Source organism: Carassius auratus, chromosome 31 (genome assembly GCF_003368295.1).
Source record: "Carassius auratus strain Wakin chromosome 31, ASM336829v1, whole genome shotgun sequence".
NCBI lineage: Eukaryota > Metazoa > Chordata > Actinopteri > Cypriniformes > Cyprinidae > Carassius > Carassius auratus.
The window spans coordinates 27128114-27146640 of record NC_039273.1 but is presented as its reverse complement, the minus strand read 5'-3'; the positions used below and the strand labels follow the sequence as shown (position 1 = coordinate 27146640).

The 18527-nt window shown below is 36.0% G+C and overlaps 1 protein-coding gene across 7 annotated transcripts in view; it reads left to right on the top strand.

The window, feature by feature from the left end:
* Window positions 1–2407: 2407 nt before the first annotated feature.
* The window catches only part of LOC113051016 (triadin-like), a 35801-nt gene continuing 19681 nt past the window's right edge, over window positions 2408–18527 (top strand). For 6 of the 7 annotated variants that reach the window (XM_026214594.1, XM_026214599.1, XM_026214597.1 and 3 more), the window contains exons 1-7: window positions 2408–2729; window positions 6152–6361; window positions 9656–9709; window positions 11948–12079; window positions 15008–15034; window positions 15243–15269; window positions 16881–18032. In XM_026214594.1, coding sequence (XP_026070379.1) covers window positions 2714–2729; window positions 6152–6361; window positions 9656–9709; window positions 11948–12079; window positions 15008–15034; window positions 15243–15269; window positions 16881–18032 — 1618 coding nt within the window. In that variant the 5' untranslated portion in view covers window positions 2408–2713. The remainder of the gene's footprint in view (window positions 2730–6151; window positions 6362–9655; window positions 9710–11947; window positions 12080–15007; window positions 15035–15242; window positions 15270–16880; window positions 18033–18527) is intronic. The other variant, XM_026214598.1, reaches the window with a different exon arrangement.

Sequence of the window (18527 nt, the reverse complement as noted above, 5' to 3'; positions counted from 1 at the left end):
ATAGACTCATATACTCGCAATGAGGACAATCCGTCACCTTGAGTGCATCATCAGCGTGGGATCTCCATAAGCATGAGATGCAATTGCCATGACCATCAGCGACATGCAGGGGAGTCCAGAAAGAAATGGGGTGGTGTTTGCATCAATGCCGCAAAATGAATGGCGGATGGGAATCTGGAAGACAGGTGCTGCTGCCGCACAGTAGGCGGCTGCATGATCAGCCGAGCAGAGAGGTCTTGTAGTTTAAGCGAAGACCGTTGTTATTGCTGAAGGAAAATAAATCTTAGAATCCTATGGCAACATGCCCATTTATATAGCCAGATTGCATTGCCCATATTGGCTGGCTCTGGTGGGCTTAGGCTTCGCCATAGGCTTGTTCAGCTCCACCATGGACCAATGGTATTGCATTATTTTTAGTGGATAAATAACCATGCAGTGCAACTAGTGGAGTTGCAAAAATTAATGACTCTTATGTGTTGTTGATTTTCCGTGGATTAAAAATATAAAGCGCAAGCTTTCTCCAAAATAGATAATCCTTAAATCTTAATGAAAGGTAATCAAATGAAATTTTTAAGAGGACTCTAAACCAAAACTGTAAAAAATTTTTTTATCAATTTCCTTCCTTAAAAACAACTGAACCGCTTTTTATTTCTGTACATCTGTTAATTTTCAATTGGCTGTTTTGCTTATTTAATGCAATGACTACTTATCCATCTTCCACTTTTAGCATGACGTTCAAGGCTGATTGAGCCGTCTACAAAACATAATTCTTTTTTTCTCACCTTTGCACCATAGATAGAGATGCAGATGGTTTATTCAGACCTCTTGTCTCATTTCAGGGACTTGAGAAGCTATTCAGAGAGGCAGCATTTAAATGGAAATCTGGCTAATTTAAACAGATGTCATCGCAGTGTCTTTTATGTGGTAGGTGTTAAGAGATGACGAGCTAGGATTAAAGTCTGAGGTGACACAGTGGCACACTAAACAGGAGAGAATGTGTCTGTGTCAACCTTCTCTTAGTGTGGGCTCCGCACACACAAACACATGTGCATAAAAAAATCACCCATGATTCACACCACTATGCCACTCATTTTTCCTCCTCATTGCACCCGATTTCATCAGACTTGCATGTTTCATCTTGACCTGCACAAGGGTAGACTGACTACGACAGCAATGCAGATGAGTGGGTAAGAAATGTAAAGCTTCCGTTGTATACTAAGCTCTGACAGGACGAGAATAAAGATGCAACTTTGTCTTCATGAATATGGGTCTTCCTATAAAATGAAGAAAGAGAAAAGGTCAAATTTTAATGGTAATGTTATTTTTGTTTTGTTGTTGTTGTTGTTTTAGCACATAAACTAAAAGCTGCTATTGCAGGCTGATTCGGATGGTCAAATTTGCTTCAGTAGTAATTTTACATTTTACAACGCAGTAGTTTTACATTAAAAATCAAGCAGAAAAATTAAAACATTCCTTAAATGTATCTTTAAACTTGGATATTTTAACTCAAAATTTAAGTATTTTAGCTTACAGTCCATGTTACCTTCAATGTCTCTATATGCTACTATACTCCTAGACATTGAGAAAAAGTCTTCTAGCAGCTAGATTCTCCAAACTGTTTGGTGAAAACAGTTCGAGCACTTGTGATTATATCCAAAGTTTTGTCAAATAAAATATTAGCAATAGCAAAGCGAGATAATGGCTGTCTACAAAAACAAAAAGTCTAAGCACAACTAAAGCCTACTGGCTATTTCTGAAAAATAAGTTACATCCCAACTTCCTGTTTCAATAGGTCCTTTCAACATATGTTGCTTGTCAAGCTATGTCATTCAATCTTGAAAGCACACTTATGTTCTGACATCTCAGGCTTTTCCCTATTCCCTGAAATATGGGAAAGGTACAGCTGAAAGAATAAAATTCAATTTGCTCTTTAAAGGTCAACTTTCTAAATGTTCCATTTGCACGGTTTATGAAAAAGATTTCCCTTGATTTGCATGAATATTTAACAAGCCACCACAAACAGCTTAACCTGAGTATATCACGGGCTCCGTTTCTTACATGCATTCATTTACTACTGCCTCTCAATTTTAGCTAAAAAAAATCTCCATGAAAGAAATCTGTATGCAGTATGTTATGGTTTTAATGCATAACATGAAATATTTAATTATGCAAATTAGAAGAACATTTTGCTAAAATGGATTAAAATGCACATTTCAAAGATGCATTTTCATGTGAGTGGTTGCCTCCCACACACTCACCTGATGACAGCCTGGCTCCACTTCAGGGGTGAAGAGGCAAAAGATAATGCCGTTGCTGCTGGGGACTCTAAGAATAAACCACACAGTCCAGTCACAGATAAGGTTACCTTGAAACCCGTCCTCCACTCTCTCCCATTTTTCCTGACCCACACACATCATGGGCTGGTAACAAACATAAGGACAACCTAGGGCTTGATTTGCTCTTTACACTGCCTAGCCTTTTTCCCCTTCCTGCTGGTACTTTGTCACCAGCTGAAAGTGTATAGTTTTTTTCCTATGCCACTTTGAGCAACAGGTGCCCTTTTTGCTTCCTTCAAGGGGGCCCTGGCACAAGCATAAGTTTTACTGGGACTCTAACAGGAAAGGCACAGAAAGTCACTGTGGTGCTTTTGATTGGAAAACTATTCCGGACCGGGGAATTGACTCTTGAGATTGTGCTTTCAGCCTGTTAGTGCATGAGAGAGATGGAAGGTACTGTCAACTTCATTTTCCAGTTACATTTCTAAGTGTATTTAACAATAAGGTTGCATAAGTCAAATAAATGTTAGTGTATGTTATGTAAATTGCTCTACTAGCAGCATACATCCAAGATCTTTAAGTTAACTTAGTCATTTAGTCAAGTTAACTGTCTCTTAGATAGTAACCATCTGCTTTGGAGGGGAATTTTGAGGTTGAAAGCAGCTAAAAATACACCATATCAAATGGCTCTATGGGAATCTGTAGTCCTTTGAAGTAGGCCTCTGATGTTGTTGCAGATTTGTAAGTTTTTTTTTTAAATGTAGTTTTATCAACTGAAAAACAGTTCAATCAGCTAGAGAGGAAATATATTTAAAGCAATGGTTGACCCACATTTTTTTAATCATTTACATTTCAAACAATTCATTAACTAATTTACTTACCCTCATGCCGTTCCTAACCCATTTGACTTTATTTCTTATGTGGAAGACAAAAAGAGAAATTACAAAGATTAGTCACTATTTTTTTCATGCACTTGCAATTAAATCTTCAAAAAGGACATAAATTCACCATAAAAGAGATCAATGCAACTTGTATATTCTTCTGAAGTCATTGCAACAAGATCACAAGTCAATGGTTTTGGTTTAAGATTTGGACTAGCATAAAACATGAATAAATCACTCACTGAAAAGATTTGATTCAAAAGAATGATTCATATACAAATCAGTTATCACTATTTCTCTCAATAATGGCAGATGTTAAGATTATCAGTGACCGACAACATATGCTTTGAAAACTTGGAATAAAGTTACAAAACTGAAAAGCTTCAGTCCACATTGAAAGCTGAAGGTTTCAGTGTATCAGAACATTTTCATTGCTAGTTGTCATTTAACTTCTAGATTTAGAAGTGCGGTATTCTCAAAGGTTTTCCCAAGAAACTGAAACTCTGTCAGTTCCCAAACAAAACAAAAAAGAAAGAAATGCGTTTAAAAAGTTAGAAATCTTTTTAAAGTCATTATCAGTGACTTGAGATAGAGTTTCCAAAAAAAAAAAAGCCAATTACTGACGTCAAGGGCCATCTCAAATAAGCCCCAGTCGTGTATGAAATGGCTAAATGTTGCAAAGACTTTAAAGTAAATTTGATATTCTGATTAAACTGTGAAACGACTCTCAGATCAGCCTGAATAAATTATATTTAAAGTGACACTTGAAGGAATAGCGTTGCAGAGTGTTTTTTTTTTACTGATTTCATTGTCTCAACATCTCTCATTTACAAACCTGGGATTAGTTGCCATGGATATCCATACACGGATCTTAGGAGGACAAGGTCTTATATTGAAATAAGCAATGAGAATTATTTTTTATTTCTTGTGCCCCTTTCGGGTTTACAACACAGCAAGAGTTGAAGTGGCATTTGCGCATGTCTAGGCCTTCTGTGTACACTACATGTGATCATATGTTTCTGTACAATCAGACACTGAAGCTTCGACAATCTGCAAGGGTGAAGTCATGATAACACGTAGAAAGATGCCGCAAAACTCCAAACCATATGCAGCTAAGCGTATGGTTTCTACAGAAAATGATTATTGAGTCAGCATTTGGATTGGATGTCTAATTTCTCCAAAATTTCTCCTAAATTCTTAGCTAACACTTTTGGTGTGTGACGTATATCAAACCCCCCCACACAGGAGCACATCATTATCTGTGAGCCTAGAGTAGAGGTAGCAGAAAACACTAGTCCTCTGAGCAAAAGGGCCAGTATAAATAAGAACCACTGCCCTGATCTTGCCTCAGATTCACAATGGATCATCCACAAATACTTTTCTGTAAACACAATCAAAGTGGTCTGTGCAAGAATCAATCATTTATGATGACTTAAGTCAACAATATTGGCAAAGATTAATAAAATGGTCTAGTAAACTTTGCAGCACATATTATAAGGTTTATATTTGCTGTATTTTTGGACTCTCTTGCTGCCGCAATAATTTATATCAATTTAGAAAAGGGGCTTTTAAAGGAGCTCTGGCCAACAGATGACACATCGCCAGCATTCCTCTAGTGGCCTTGGAGATGTTTTAACAATGAAACATTGCAATTGCAGATGTGTGCCCTATCTACAGACAACAAGTTCAATCTCTCTGTCAGGCAATGCACTGATAAAGATAAAAAGCAAACATTCATCTGCTGTCTAGCTGTCTTTGTCTTTATAACTCTTATGTCCTGTCTGCACTAAGAGTGAGAAACGTGACAGAACTAGACAACTTAATGTGCCAACCCGATCTCACGGCAATTTGTACATATTTTATGAGGTGGCTAATTCGTACGAATTTGTACGACCACATTCGTACAAATTCATAATATTTTTGTCAAATTATACGTATTTTACGAGTTGCACAATTTGTATGAATTTGTACGATTGACCTACACCTAACTCCGTCCCTAAACCTACCCATCACTGGGGTTTAGACAAATCGTATAAAATCGTACGAGTGAGGTCGTACAAATTCTTACGAATTAGACGCCTCGTAAAATATGTACGAATTGGTCATGAGATAGCGTTGAATGTGCATACATTAGACAGATTCTTTAAATAGCACTGAGCATCAAAAGCAGCTTCCATAGAAAAAAGTATGAAAAAAATATGCTATTGCCAAAATATATATATGAAAAAAAAAACAAGGCTTTGTTTAAAGCAAAATACTGTTGAAATTGAAGTTGCAGCCACTGTGGCTCATTTATAAAACATAAATTACTCACTGTTGAAAGTGTGCAGACCAAATACTCTTCATTTTGTCTTTAGATGCTCTACACAGACAAAATAAACTGTTTGTAAACTATCACCAGCAGATTCCTTATTCCTTACAGATGGTAGTTAAGAGTGGCCAATCATCTGAATCATTCAAGTAGTTCACACAAAAATTTCTCAGCATTTACTTAACCTCATTTTGTTTCAAAATTGTATGACTTTCATTCTTTTCTGGAAAACAGAATAGATATTTTGAACATTTTCATCTGTTTTTGTTACTGTTATGGAAGTCAATCAGGCCCAACACTTTCAAACTCCAAGAAGGACAAAGACAGAATGAAATTTCCCCGTGAGTTGTATATTGTAGTTCCCCTGAAGTGACACAATCAATTTGTGTGATAAATATTTTGATCAAATAAAGCCAAAACATATAGAGGAACTGACATAATTTTTTTTTATGGTCAATTATTAATTTAAATTGTTCTTTGTACCTGGTTTGTTATTGGTTCACACTCTAACCATCTAAGCTCTAACACAACTAAGATGTCAACTCCACCCGTGAATACTACTGTATGAAACTGGACAAGATATTAACCGTAAATAACCAGCTTGAACCAGTTTGAAACCATGTAGATTTTTTACCTGTCTTGTTTGCATTTATACATTTCCAAACCTCCATCTGTCTTAACAGCACGGTCCTCCACCACCATGACTACACTAGTCGAAATCAAGAATGACGTGAGTCTACATCAAACACGTTCGTCCAAACGCACCTTAACTGATGACCTGTACACCACATTCAGCTCTCCTGTGGCCTGGATCCTCGTGCTGGCTCTCGTTGTAACCTGGTCGACCGTGGCTGTCATAATGTTTGGCCTGCTCAACAGCAAGGGTCTTGAAGGTAGGTCCAGGGCTCTTATATTGGTCTAATTCCCTTCGATGGGGAGTTATTTTGGTACAGTTGTCCCTGAGAGATTGTAGCTTGGGCGCAGAAGTCAATTTTTACATGATTGGGGTGTTTATATTATTTATTAACTCTCAGCTTAAAGTAAAACATGACTCAGATGAGGAGTTGGATGTGCGGATGAGTTTTTATGATTTGATAAAGCACCAAGCTTGTTTTCTTGCTGGAAGTTTATCAGCAGTGCCACAGAGCAAACTTGTGAGGCTTCTAAGACCAGGAGGGAGGGAAATTGACTGGTTCCTGATAGCATTGACAGTGACAAGGATAGATAGGGTGTTCTGTTGGCCAGGCTGCTATCAGCATTCACATGGAGTCAGAGAAAAGTCCTTGTAAGACACCGTTTTACTTTGTATTACCACCAGATGATTCAGTACTTTACAATCCATTCCTGACGAAAAGAAGATTATAGAACGACTGTTTTTGGTTCTGAATTGCTTGAAGCAGCAGCCATTTGCTTCTCAGTGTGATTAACTTTCATAATAAATAGTAAGATAGTTTAATAAAATTGTCATTGTTTAGATGGATTTATTACAGTCATTGAGAACACATCTCATTCACAATTCATTCCATCACTAGGTCTTAGAACACAAACACATAAACCCATTTTTTCAAGTATTTCAGAAAGGAAATATTAGACTTTCATGTCATGTAGTTCACTACATGATTGCACTGCCCCAAATTAGGCTTCACATTTACATTTACTTATTTCTAATAAGTTTCCCTCCTTTTTCAATCCTGTCCATCACCATGCTTATCCTGTTGCCACCCAATAAAAACCCCATACATTATACTGTGACGACCCCGGTTTACAACCTGGTAAAGTCTCTCTGCCTGCAGTTCGGTGCTAATGCCAGTTGTGTGTGCGTTTGTGTGTTTTCCTGCATGCAAACAAGAAACAACTGTCACTCTCATCTCAAAATTTACTGAACCATGTAATCTGTCATGGACACAACATCACTTCCTCTAGAGTCTAGATTGTCTTGCATTCCATTCAGTGTGACACTACACCTTTGACTTTGTGGTATTGGTGAAATGAATTCTGGGACTAAGTTCACTTTGAAAGCAGATTGCACAGTGCTTTGTTTCAGATCGAATATTATATTTACTTCAATCATTTCCATAAAAAAACAAATCTCCTATGGATTTTATTGCATTGAAATGCAACATGAAACTAATTTCAGCTCAAGAGACAAATAAATCTGTTTACTTATTAGCCTATATTTAAAAATATGTAGGCTAAGTTTATCACAAACATCATAAATTTAGACCTCATTTCATATGGGCTTTTATGAGGGACATAAAACAGTATGACATCATAACAATGCTTCCGACAGTACTTTCATCAGGAATAAAATAACATAAATGGGATGAACACCATTTTGATTCTAAGTGCAAAATGGCCCTAAAAAAAATCATACACATGCTGCAGTGATGTTAACAAGAATCTGAAATTCTCAAAGCAAAAATATACTGGACTTTTTAACTCAAAAAGTGCACAGTATATCATTTCAGAGACTTAAAACCATCATTTTATTTGAGCCAGCATGACATCAATAAGCTTTGTGCCAATTGCTCCATTCCACCCTATGATACTCAACATCCATGTGTTGACGTCTACTTTGCGATATTGCTTTCAATAAGCCTCAAATTATTATCTTCAATCAATTAATTTTACTCTAACATCGATAACTATGCTTTGAAAGCACTGAAGCGTGACTTCGTTTATTAACTGTTCTGTATTGAACGGCAACACCTCTTTGCCATGCACAATGATTTTAATTCTTTTTTCATTAAATGCATTGAGCAAAACAATAATATTTCACCAGTAGAATATTAAAGAATTATTCTATGTTGCAGATAAGGAATATATACTTTAATTTCCCTCTTAAAGAAGATATAAGCCTGGAGAATTGGGCTACACAATATAGAATCTTATACTATCTATACTTTTTTTCCTGCATGCCATGTGCAGGGATCCAGATTAAAAAGAAAGAAAGAAAGAAAGAAAGAAAGAAAGAAAGAAAGAAAGAAAGAATCCAGATTAAGAAAAAGATTTCTGCATTGAAACAAAGAGCAGGCATGTTCCTTTATCATCATAGATCAGACAGAAACCAGCACATTTGTGCTCTGAACTCTCTGCACTTTGTCCTCAGGATAAGTTAAAAACATCAAGGCATTCATTCAGTTTGAGCTCACTGTATCTTAATTTAAGCATTCATCTGCATGGCTTTGTGTCTCTTTTCTTGATTTCAATGGTTCAGCAGCATTGCCCAGAGAAAACGGTCTGTCTATTGGAATTATCTTTTATAGATATCCAATTTATCTTTTTTTTTTCTCTCTGTAGGATTGAAACAAACGTGACACAAAAACAGATAATTATTGTGGTTATAAAGCATGTTAGATTATTGGTCTAATTTTAAATAGCAGATTTTGGCATCTTGGCAAATCTGATCATCTTGAAACACAGCTGAGAACTCTAGAGGGGTCACGTGTGAGATTACAGGGTCTTCACATTTGAGAAGCAGAAGACATAAGTAAAAGTTTGAATTTTCTCTCATTGTATTCTTATAACTGTCTAGAGATATATAAAAAAAAAAAGTTTAAAAAAAAATCGCAATTGTAATTTTCCTTTCCTGTGAGTTTACGTCACACTCAAGCACCCAAAATTTTTAAATGTTTTCAGTTTTGAGTGTGAGCGCTTAGACGGCAATATGAATTTCCATGAACTAGGTTAAAAAGTTAATCAAACCAATGTCACTGAATTCATCAGTATTGCATTAGCATTTCTAGGTAAAGGAGATGTCACAATAACGTTATGAGGCTTGAATTTCAATGCAGGCGTAAGCAGATGTGTGATAAAGAAAAGAGTGTGACAATTTCATTTGATATGAACCAGTAAATGCTCTAAAAAAAAGAGACCATATAATACAGTGACTTATGTAACACATTCACACGTATGTATCCTGCCTCTTACATCAATGTTAATGTTTGTGGTTTCATTTACAGTCAGCCGAAAGTGTTTTTGTAATCTCTGTGACATGTCTCTTTTCACACCTACCCTGTGATTTTGTGCCATAAGTGTATTGTGTTTTATTTATAATGGTGGCTACATTATCCTGCCTAGAGTTTGGAGCGTGTTCAGTGAGGACGACCCAATGAGAGCATGTGTGTATATAACCTTGTGTGTGTTATTATCCCACACCTCTGCTTCTGTGTCTCTCATCCTTACAGGACCCCAGCCACACCATGTCAGGAAAACATTAAAGGAAGCAGCTAGCCTTAGAGGCAAGCCATCTTATATCTTACACATACAGTAGTGGTCTTGGTAGGCAAAACATTTGAAGTTGTTATTTAAATGACTAAAGCAAGGTCATTGTAAGGTATTAAAAATGTGACTAGAAAAAAAACTAATTAACTGTAAATTTAATTCAGTCATCCAGAACAGCATCTTCCAGCAGCATTCTTAAGAGATATAAACCCTTTACAATGTCAAGGTGAATGTATTTGTAGATCTATAAATGTGATGTGTGCAATTTTCATTGGCCCTAAAATATTGACTCCTTTCCCAATTTAATTTGGAAAAAAATAAGTAATTCACATGTCGATTCGGCAGAAAAACATTGCAATCAATGGTGAGACTTCTGTTTGCCTGGTTTTTAAACACCTATTTAATTACTTACATTGAAAGAAATAACAAATTTCAACAACTGATATAATGAATTATGATTAAGCAATATCAACCTAATAGACTTTTTAGATTTACAATGTTTTGAAACTAAAATAGCTTTACTGCACATCTAATGTAAATTCACAAGCTGATTTTAACACATTCTTGAGAATTTTATAATGGCTACAAATAGCTGGCAGCCAGAATATTCTATAATCAAATACTAATTTATTCTAATGGGGTAGTAAACATCTGGTAAAATGGCTATAACTCGGGTCATGCTGTTTGCCTGCTAATAACTGCAACCAGACAGGCACTTCATGATGATGTGTGAAATATGAGTATTCCTGTCAAAGAGCAGTGGAAAGCAGGAAAACTCAAGAGTCTCCCTAAATGAAAACACGTTTTTCTGACTTGGCATTTATATTTGTATCGGCATATGCAAGCATACACCTAGCTTGTTTTATGTGGATGTTCAGCCTTTTTCAGTGCAGAATTTTACACTGCAATCATTAGGTGGTCTTACTGAAGATGCCATTCAGGAATGATACACTGATAATCTGAAAACAAAAGCAGCATGCAGTACATTGACAAAAGTATATACATTATAACACCTGCTTCTGATACAATTATTTGGCTATTGCAACTAGAAAACTCTACATTTTCCAATGTTTTTACATTTAATACATAAATAATTTTTAATTTCTACTATCTATTCACTGTAAGAGCAAGATATATCTGTATAGAGAAGCAAATAAACATATATATATATATATACACACACACACACACACACACACACACACATACAGTTGTGCACATAAGTTTACATACCCCTTGCAGAATATGATGCAAAATGTTCATAATTTTAACAAAATAAGAGGGATCATGAAAACTGCATGTTATTTTTTATTTAATACTGTCATGAATAAGTTATTTCACATTACAGATGTTTATATACTGTACTCCACAAGACAAAATAAAACTGAATTTATAAAGATGACACCATTCAAAAGTCTACATACCCTTGGATCTTAATACTGTGTGTCATTTCCTGGAGTTTAACTGCCTGTTGTTCTTCTGAAAAATCCCCAGCTCCTGCACATTCTTTGGTTGTCCAGCATCTTCTGCATATTTCACCGCTTTTTCAGCAGTGACTGCATGATTTTGAAATCCATCTTTTCAAACTAAGGACAATTGAGAGAATCACCCTCCGGCTCTTAATGCATTGTGTTGCCTTCTTGAGCATCAATAAATGTTTTGACCTTTTGTAATTCTTATGTATGAGTCCCTCAATTGCCCTCAGTTTGACTGCTGGAAAGTGGTCAAATATGCTGGAAAACCAAAGTATGTGCAGGAGAGGATTTTTCTGAAGAGCAACAGACAGTTGAAATGTTCAGGACAAACAAGGGACTCGTGAACAACTAACAAAACTTTGTAAATTTTCATTATCCATCCATTTAGCAACAAATATGACCATTTTGCATATTCTGCAAGGGGTATGTAAACGTATGTGGACAACTGTATATATATATATATATATATATATATATATATATATATATATATACATAACAAGTGAACAAACTGTCAATGATTTTGAAACCACAAATGGTTAAAGCATTCACTTTTCACATACTTTTGGCCATTTAGTGTATTTTGTTAGTAATTATTTTTGCACTGTATGATATAGAGATAAATATTTTTGAGTGGTTTTGAGCATTGAGATTCAAAAGACTGTGAAAGGTTTGAGGTTTTCTCTGTTGTTAGAGCTGGTTTAAAGAGAGGTTTGAGTGAACGTATGTTGAATGCATTGAAACGTGTCTTAAGATGCCCTGTCTAAAACATGCTTTTAGGAGGTATTCAGCACATCAGCCCTGATCCCATGAAGACAGTGAGTGAAGCCATGGAAGACTCTACTGATTGGATAACATCAACCTTGACTTTTATGACTAATTTGCTAGCCCCGGAAGAGGAGGAGGAGGAAGGTATAGTAACTTGTAGCCTCCATTCAACATTAACAGCACGATTCCATAACAAAGTGTTTAGTGTAATATCAACAGCATCTCAGAAACCACAGACTAACCCACAGTGGTTTGATGACGAGCCGTGTGTACTAATAGGTCTTATTAGAAATCTGAGCTGGCTTTTAAGGTCACGTTTTCCTCCTTCTACAGAAAAAAAAACAAAAAACAAAACATGCTTTAAATGGTTTCCCAAAGGGATTAAATAATATCATGGATCATTTTTGTGGCAATATTTTATTTCAAGCAATCTATATTCTGATACATTATCACCTTGAAAATGTTTCACATCTGTTACAAGACTATCCAAAAGTACCCATAAAGGATGGTACAGTAGACTCGTAGAATAGCAAACAATGCTGCCATTAAAACTGACACTTTTATTATAGGCAAATATAAGCCTTAATCTTCAATCAAAATCTCCAAAGATAAATAAAGCCTATGCTATGAAGATTAAATATGTCTTATGAAGTTATGAACCCACATTTTAATGTCATTTACTGTCTGGCTAAGTACCAGTGACCACAGAACAGTAATCAATTAATAAACTCCCACATCTGCTCAAGACTCATAATTAGACAAACATGAAGAGCTACATGATTTACATTACTACATTTAGTAACATTATAGCACATGAGTTTGGAATCTTCCTAGTCGAAATACAGCAGAAATAAATGTTTATGGAGCTGTCAGAGGACAAAGTACGTACACATATGTACAGTGAAATTTTCAGAAACATTCATAAAGAGAGCTCAAAGCAAAGAGACACAATAGTGACATTGCCAAGATTGTTGAACCAATAACGCGCTTGACTAAGATTCCTCATAAAAGTCACCTTGAGGTAGTCATTTAAAATAAATGCATGTGGATTGACTTCCACATTGCTTCAGCAGCTCCAGTTATCAATGAATGCTTTTCAAATTGATGGTTACCTCACATACCAACAGAATCTTAAGTGGGATATATCATCTGGCAAAAAAGAAAAGAAAAAAAAGAGGCAAGAATGCAAATTAGCTTATACAAACTTCTAACAACACTATGTACACACAGATTATACATTTACACTGTTATTTATTTATATATAACAAATGCATAACTTCCCATTACCAGTGGCATTTCATAGCTTCTTTAATGCCCAGACAGCCAATCGCAGTGTCTTGGTAGGCCACCGTTTTGAAACTTGTTTAATGTATTTATCTGAGGTACGAGTCATTCACAAGCTCCTAGTGCAGGTGTTGAACTTAATCAAGTCTTTTAAATTGCTGCCAACGATAGGATGATAGATTATTTTGGCTCCCTGTGCACTTTAGTAGACCTATTCCCTGCTTGAGGCAGGATAAGCTGCTTCAGACGCTTTAGTACGTGAGTGAAGTAAATGATTCACTTTGAATCGTGAACCCATTCAGATCATTTGTTAAATCCTCTAAACGATTCATTAATGAGAACTGTTTCATAAGTTTGATTCGAATGATTCATGTGACTCCCTAGTTTTGATTGCAAACGGCTGACAGAAATAGGACAAGATTAGCTTATTAAATACTGTGAGGTAAAATGTTTTTCCGACAGTGAGTCATCAATATATTGTTCTGTTTCAACATCCTGTGGAGTGTGGTCTGTTTAATTCAAGTTCCAACTCATGAGCTTAAAGTAAACTCTTAAAGCTGCAGTTGGTTATATTTTGACGCTCTAGCGGTTGATAAACAGAACTGCTTGCGTCTTGCGGAAGAACATTGTAGCCGGAACTACTTCTCTCTGTTTATGTCTATGAAGAATCACAAAGGAACTGGGTTACTCCGCCGCGGTACCCCCGAAGCAATCTAAAATAGTCCGAATATAAACACTTATTATAGGTGTACCCTAGTGATTCAGGAACGGCTAAAAACACGGTTTGGAAAATGGATTCATGGTGTACTCACTTATTATATACATTTTGTATACTTTGCACACAAAAAAAAAGTTACGGACCGCAGCTCTGATTGGTTGTTTCTTACCGGGAGCGGAGATAGGCCAACAGCCTTACAGAGTTACAGAGTTACAAACAAATCCTTGTCATTTAATATTATTGTATGACCCTGATGTATTGTTTTTATGCACTTGCAATGAGGTCAAGAAAGAACTTCAGGGTCAGGAGCAGGTTTGTGCAAAATTCTTAATTAAATAATTGACTCCCTTCCAATTCAAAAGTTGACAGGAATGACAGGAAGAGTAATTCACTGAATTGCAATTTAAATTATGCATTCTGGAAAATGATGTGTTCAAATTATCAGTTCAATACAATATGCATTTCCATATATGTGGCATTTCAGTGTCAGTTATGAATGGTGCACAACCTGATTTACTAGATTTGACAGTAGGCTATACATATACAGTAATGGGAATTTATGAAAATAGCACAGATATTCAAAACGTAAAGCAATTTCATAATCTTTTCTGTAAATTAGAAATATAATATAGATAAATACAGATGTATTTTTGTATCAGACTGAGTAAAACAGGCTCGCCAGATCAAATCAAACAGACAAACAAGCTGATTAATTAATCATTTGAATTGTACACATGCAAAAGCATTACCAGGCATAAAGGTAGCTTCACAATTATTTAGATTTAAACCTGTTATCTGCATGCAAATTAAATATGTAAGTGTGAAAGACAAAGATTGCAAAAAAAAAAAAAAAACACTGTGTGTGTACTGGTGTTGGCATGCCCTTTTTCTATTTTATAGAAGACCTTCAGGGATATGGGAATAAAATGCTGTGGATCGCAGACAAGCCTTTTCCCATCTCTGAGCCACATTTATAATTTATGCAACTCTCATCAATGTTTCAAAAGATCTATTTTGTAGGTTCTTCTCTAACACTGTCTTTTGTCTTCCTTCCTCTTTTACCGATTTAGGTGAGCGTCATTTTGTGAGGAAAAAAGGTTAGTATCAAACTCTGTGCTTCACTTTGATCATGTAGCCTAGACAAATAAGAAATGCCAACTTTGGCTAGCAGGCCCTGGATTGAGCATCTCTGACTTACAGTCACTGTGCCATATCAACAATTGCATTTTTGTACCGTGCATTAAACCTCACATTATCCAACTAACTTAATCAGTTTTTCTCATGTTCTGTGTCTCTCTCCTCTAGGAGAATTCTTGCCACCGAGGAAAAAAGGTTTGTGTCTTGATGAGCGCTTGATGAGATTGCATTCATTAGAGAACACATAAACTATCAGCATAACAGATAACCATTTGCTTGTATCTGTAATTAACATATTTATATTACAGTTGCATTAGGAGGGCAAGCATTAGAGTATTTTGTGGAGAATGGGCACTAAGCAGTCATTGATTGCGCTGTTACATTCAGTGCCATTCATAATCATTTTCCTTTGTTTTCACACACCCTAATTGTGCTCCCATGCTAATCAGTGTTCCATAAAGCTGCATGTATTAGTCCATTAACATCTTCATGAAATGATCATTAAGCCACCTCTAAATGGCAAAGCTAATGCAATCAGAAAGCATCTAAACAACATTATTAGTTTCAGCTTATGCAAATGTTTGTGACATATATATACTAAAAGTCTGTATTTGATTATACGGGTGACAAATTTATATATATAAATTTATATATACGGGGGACATATAGGCAATGTCACTGGAGGACTATGATATATTGTAATTATTATTCTAAGAGGATGCTATACACCGTGCAGCAACACAGTAATTTCAGATGCTGTGAACTGCCCCTTTACAATGCCTGTTATTGTAAAATGTTCAAATAACCTTGTAAAGATATTATGATATGGGTAAAGACCATTTTCCTTCCTGTGTGGAAAGAGGAAATTAGGGCGGGACATATTTTTTAAATAACCACAGATTATGTGCTGTACTTTTATAGACAAAAACCCGGAAACCAGTTAGCATTTTAGCCCTTCTGGTTCAATCACCCTGAAGTCAGTGAGTTTTCTAAGTTGATTTTTGTTCAAATGCCTGACATAAGGTCTGTGGATAACACAAGCTTTTATTGTATGACGTAAAATACATCAGTAATACCCCCATGTGATTTTTAAAGCTTTTACTTGAAAGCTTTTTGTCTTGAAAAAGGACTGGCTGAATGGGACAACAGAAGTTGTCAGGAACATTAAACGTCATCATCCCAAACAGAAAAGAAATCTTCAATTCACTAGTCCACTTTTAAAGCTTCACTGTGTTCATAGTACTCTTGCAAACTACTCCAACTCAAACTTTGAGAAAATATATATTTATATATATATATGTAAGAATCATAAACTTTTGTTGGTCACGGAGCTTAATTTCTGCAATAATCCAAAAGCCAATGTCAAGGAAACCAGGTTGGTCTTCAAAAATGCATAATTACTACATACTCTATAGATATATAAAGATGTGTTTACACTATACACTAAAATTATTTTTATGATTATTATTTGAGCATTTTGAAGACCTCATTAAGCTGTTACTAGGAATTCAAAACTGTCACATATGTTACAACAGGTAAGAAAAGATAACCACAATTTCAGTTTCATGCCTACTTTAACAGACACTGACTAAAATATACAAACATTTGTAATTCTGCCAAGTACTGAATATCATTATGAGGTCTCATCAAGTTATGATTGATGTACTCCTTTATCAATCAATCATTTGCACACTGAAGGGATTATGTCAGAGTTAAACACTAATTTGCAATATATAAGTCTTATTATATGTTATCCATTACGGCTTGATCCATTACACTGATATTTCTGAAAACCTAATGATATAGTTGCAGAGATATGGGCCAAGGAGATGTTAGAAGACGAAGGGGATTATGAGGAGGAAGAGGAAGATGAGGTGCTTGCTCTTGAAGAGGAGGAGGAAGAAGAAGAAGAATATGGGGATGAAGAGGAAGAAGAGGTAGAAGAAAGTGATGAGGAGATCGTAGAGGAGGAAGAAGAGGAGGAGGAATTAGCAAAGGAAGCAGTGGTGGAGGAAAAGAGAAAAGAGGAGGCTGAAAAAAAGGAGAATGAGGAAGCTGATGCTCATAATGAGGAAGAAAAAGAAGATGAAGAGGAGGAAGCAGCAGCAGAAGTTGTGCAGAAGGAGGAGGACAAAGAAAAGGAGGAAGAGGAGGCTGATGCTGAGCAGGAAGAAGAACATGAAGAGGAAGCTGCTGCTGCTGCTGCTCCTGCTGTCAAGAAGAAAGATACTCCGATCCCTGCTGATTCTGATGAGGAGAAAGAAGAAACTGCAGAAGTCACTTCTAAAGAAACCGAGAAAAGAAAAAAAGATACTCCTGCTGATGACAAAGATGATGACCAAAAAGATGACCAAAGCGAGGAAAAAGATGTTGCCGATGAGGCCCAAGAGGCTGATATCGCCATAGCTGTTGGTATTATAGCTGATGCTGGTGCTACAGTCGCTGATGTTAAAGTGCAAGAAACTGGTGAGGAATCTATACTTCTTAAAGCTGATTCAAAGCTATTAACAACCATAGAGGAGAGTGCTGCTAAAGCTGATAATGCAGTGGCTGATTTAGCTGACTCACAAGATGGCTTAAGCGCTACTGATGACCATGATGATAAGATGATAAAAGAGCTACCTGACGATCATGGTGAGGTTACAGAAGACGGTCTTGAAGATGAGACTGGTAATGGACTGATAGACGCTGACTCTGAGAAAGATATAACACGTGAAGTTGAGGGTGTTTTTGAGGAGCCTGAGCTAGCCGATGATGTTGCAGATAAGGAGGAGCAGGAGCAAGAGGGAAAAGAGGAGGGAGAGGAACAGATAAGGGTTGAGGATGATGATGATGATGATGCTGCTGCTGCTGATGATGATGATATTATAGTAACAGCACCTGTAGTTAGTTCTGACGCAGGTGGAGATGAGACAACAGTGGTGGCTGATGAAGATGGTGACTCTTCACCTGAAAAAGGTACCAAGATTATGGTTATTGACTCTAAAAGATCATTTATTTTGTTTTGTTTGTTTGTTTTTTAAATGTGTCTAGCCAGTGATCCCTGAACAACTCTTTGGTTCTTTTTAGTGAATCAAAAACATACAGTGTGACCAGTGTAGTCTGATTTCCAAAGGAACGAGTCAAAGTCTGGTCTTTTTAGTGAACCAAAATAGAGCGCATCCAGCGTAGTCCAATTCCCAAATGAATCACTCTGAAATGGTTAATTTTAGTGAATCAAAAACATACAGCACAGGTAACACTTTAGAATAAGGTTCCATTAGTTAATGTTAGTTAATGTATTAATTAACATGAACAAACAATGAATACATTTATTACTGTATTTATTCATCTTCGTTAATGTTAGTTAATGAAAATACAGTTATTCATTGTTAGGTCATGGTAATTCACAGTGCATTAACTAATGTTAACAAGCACAACTTTTGATTTAAATAATGCATTAGTAAATGTTGA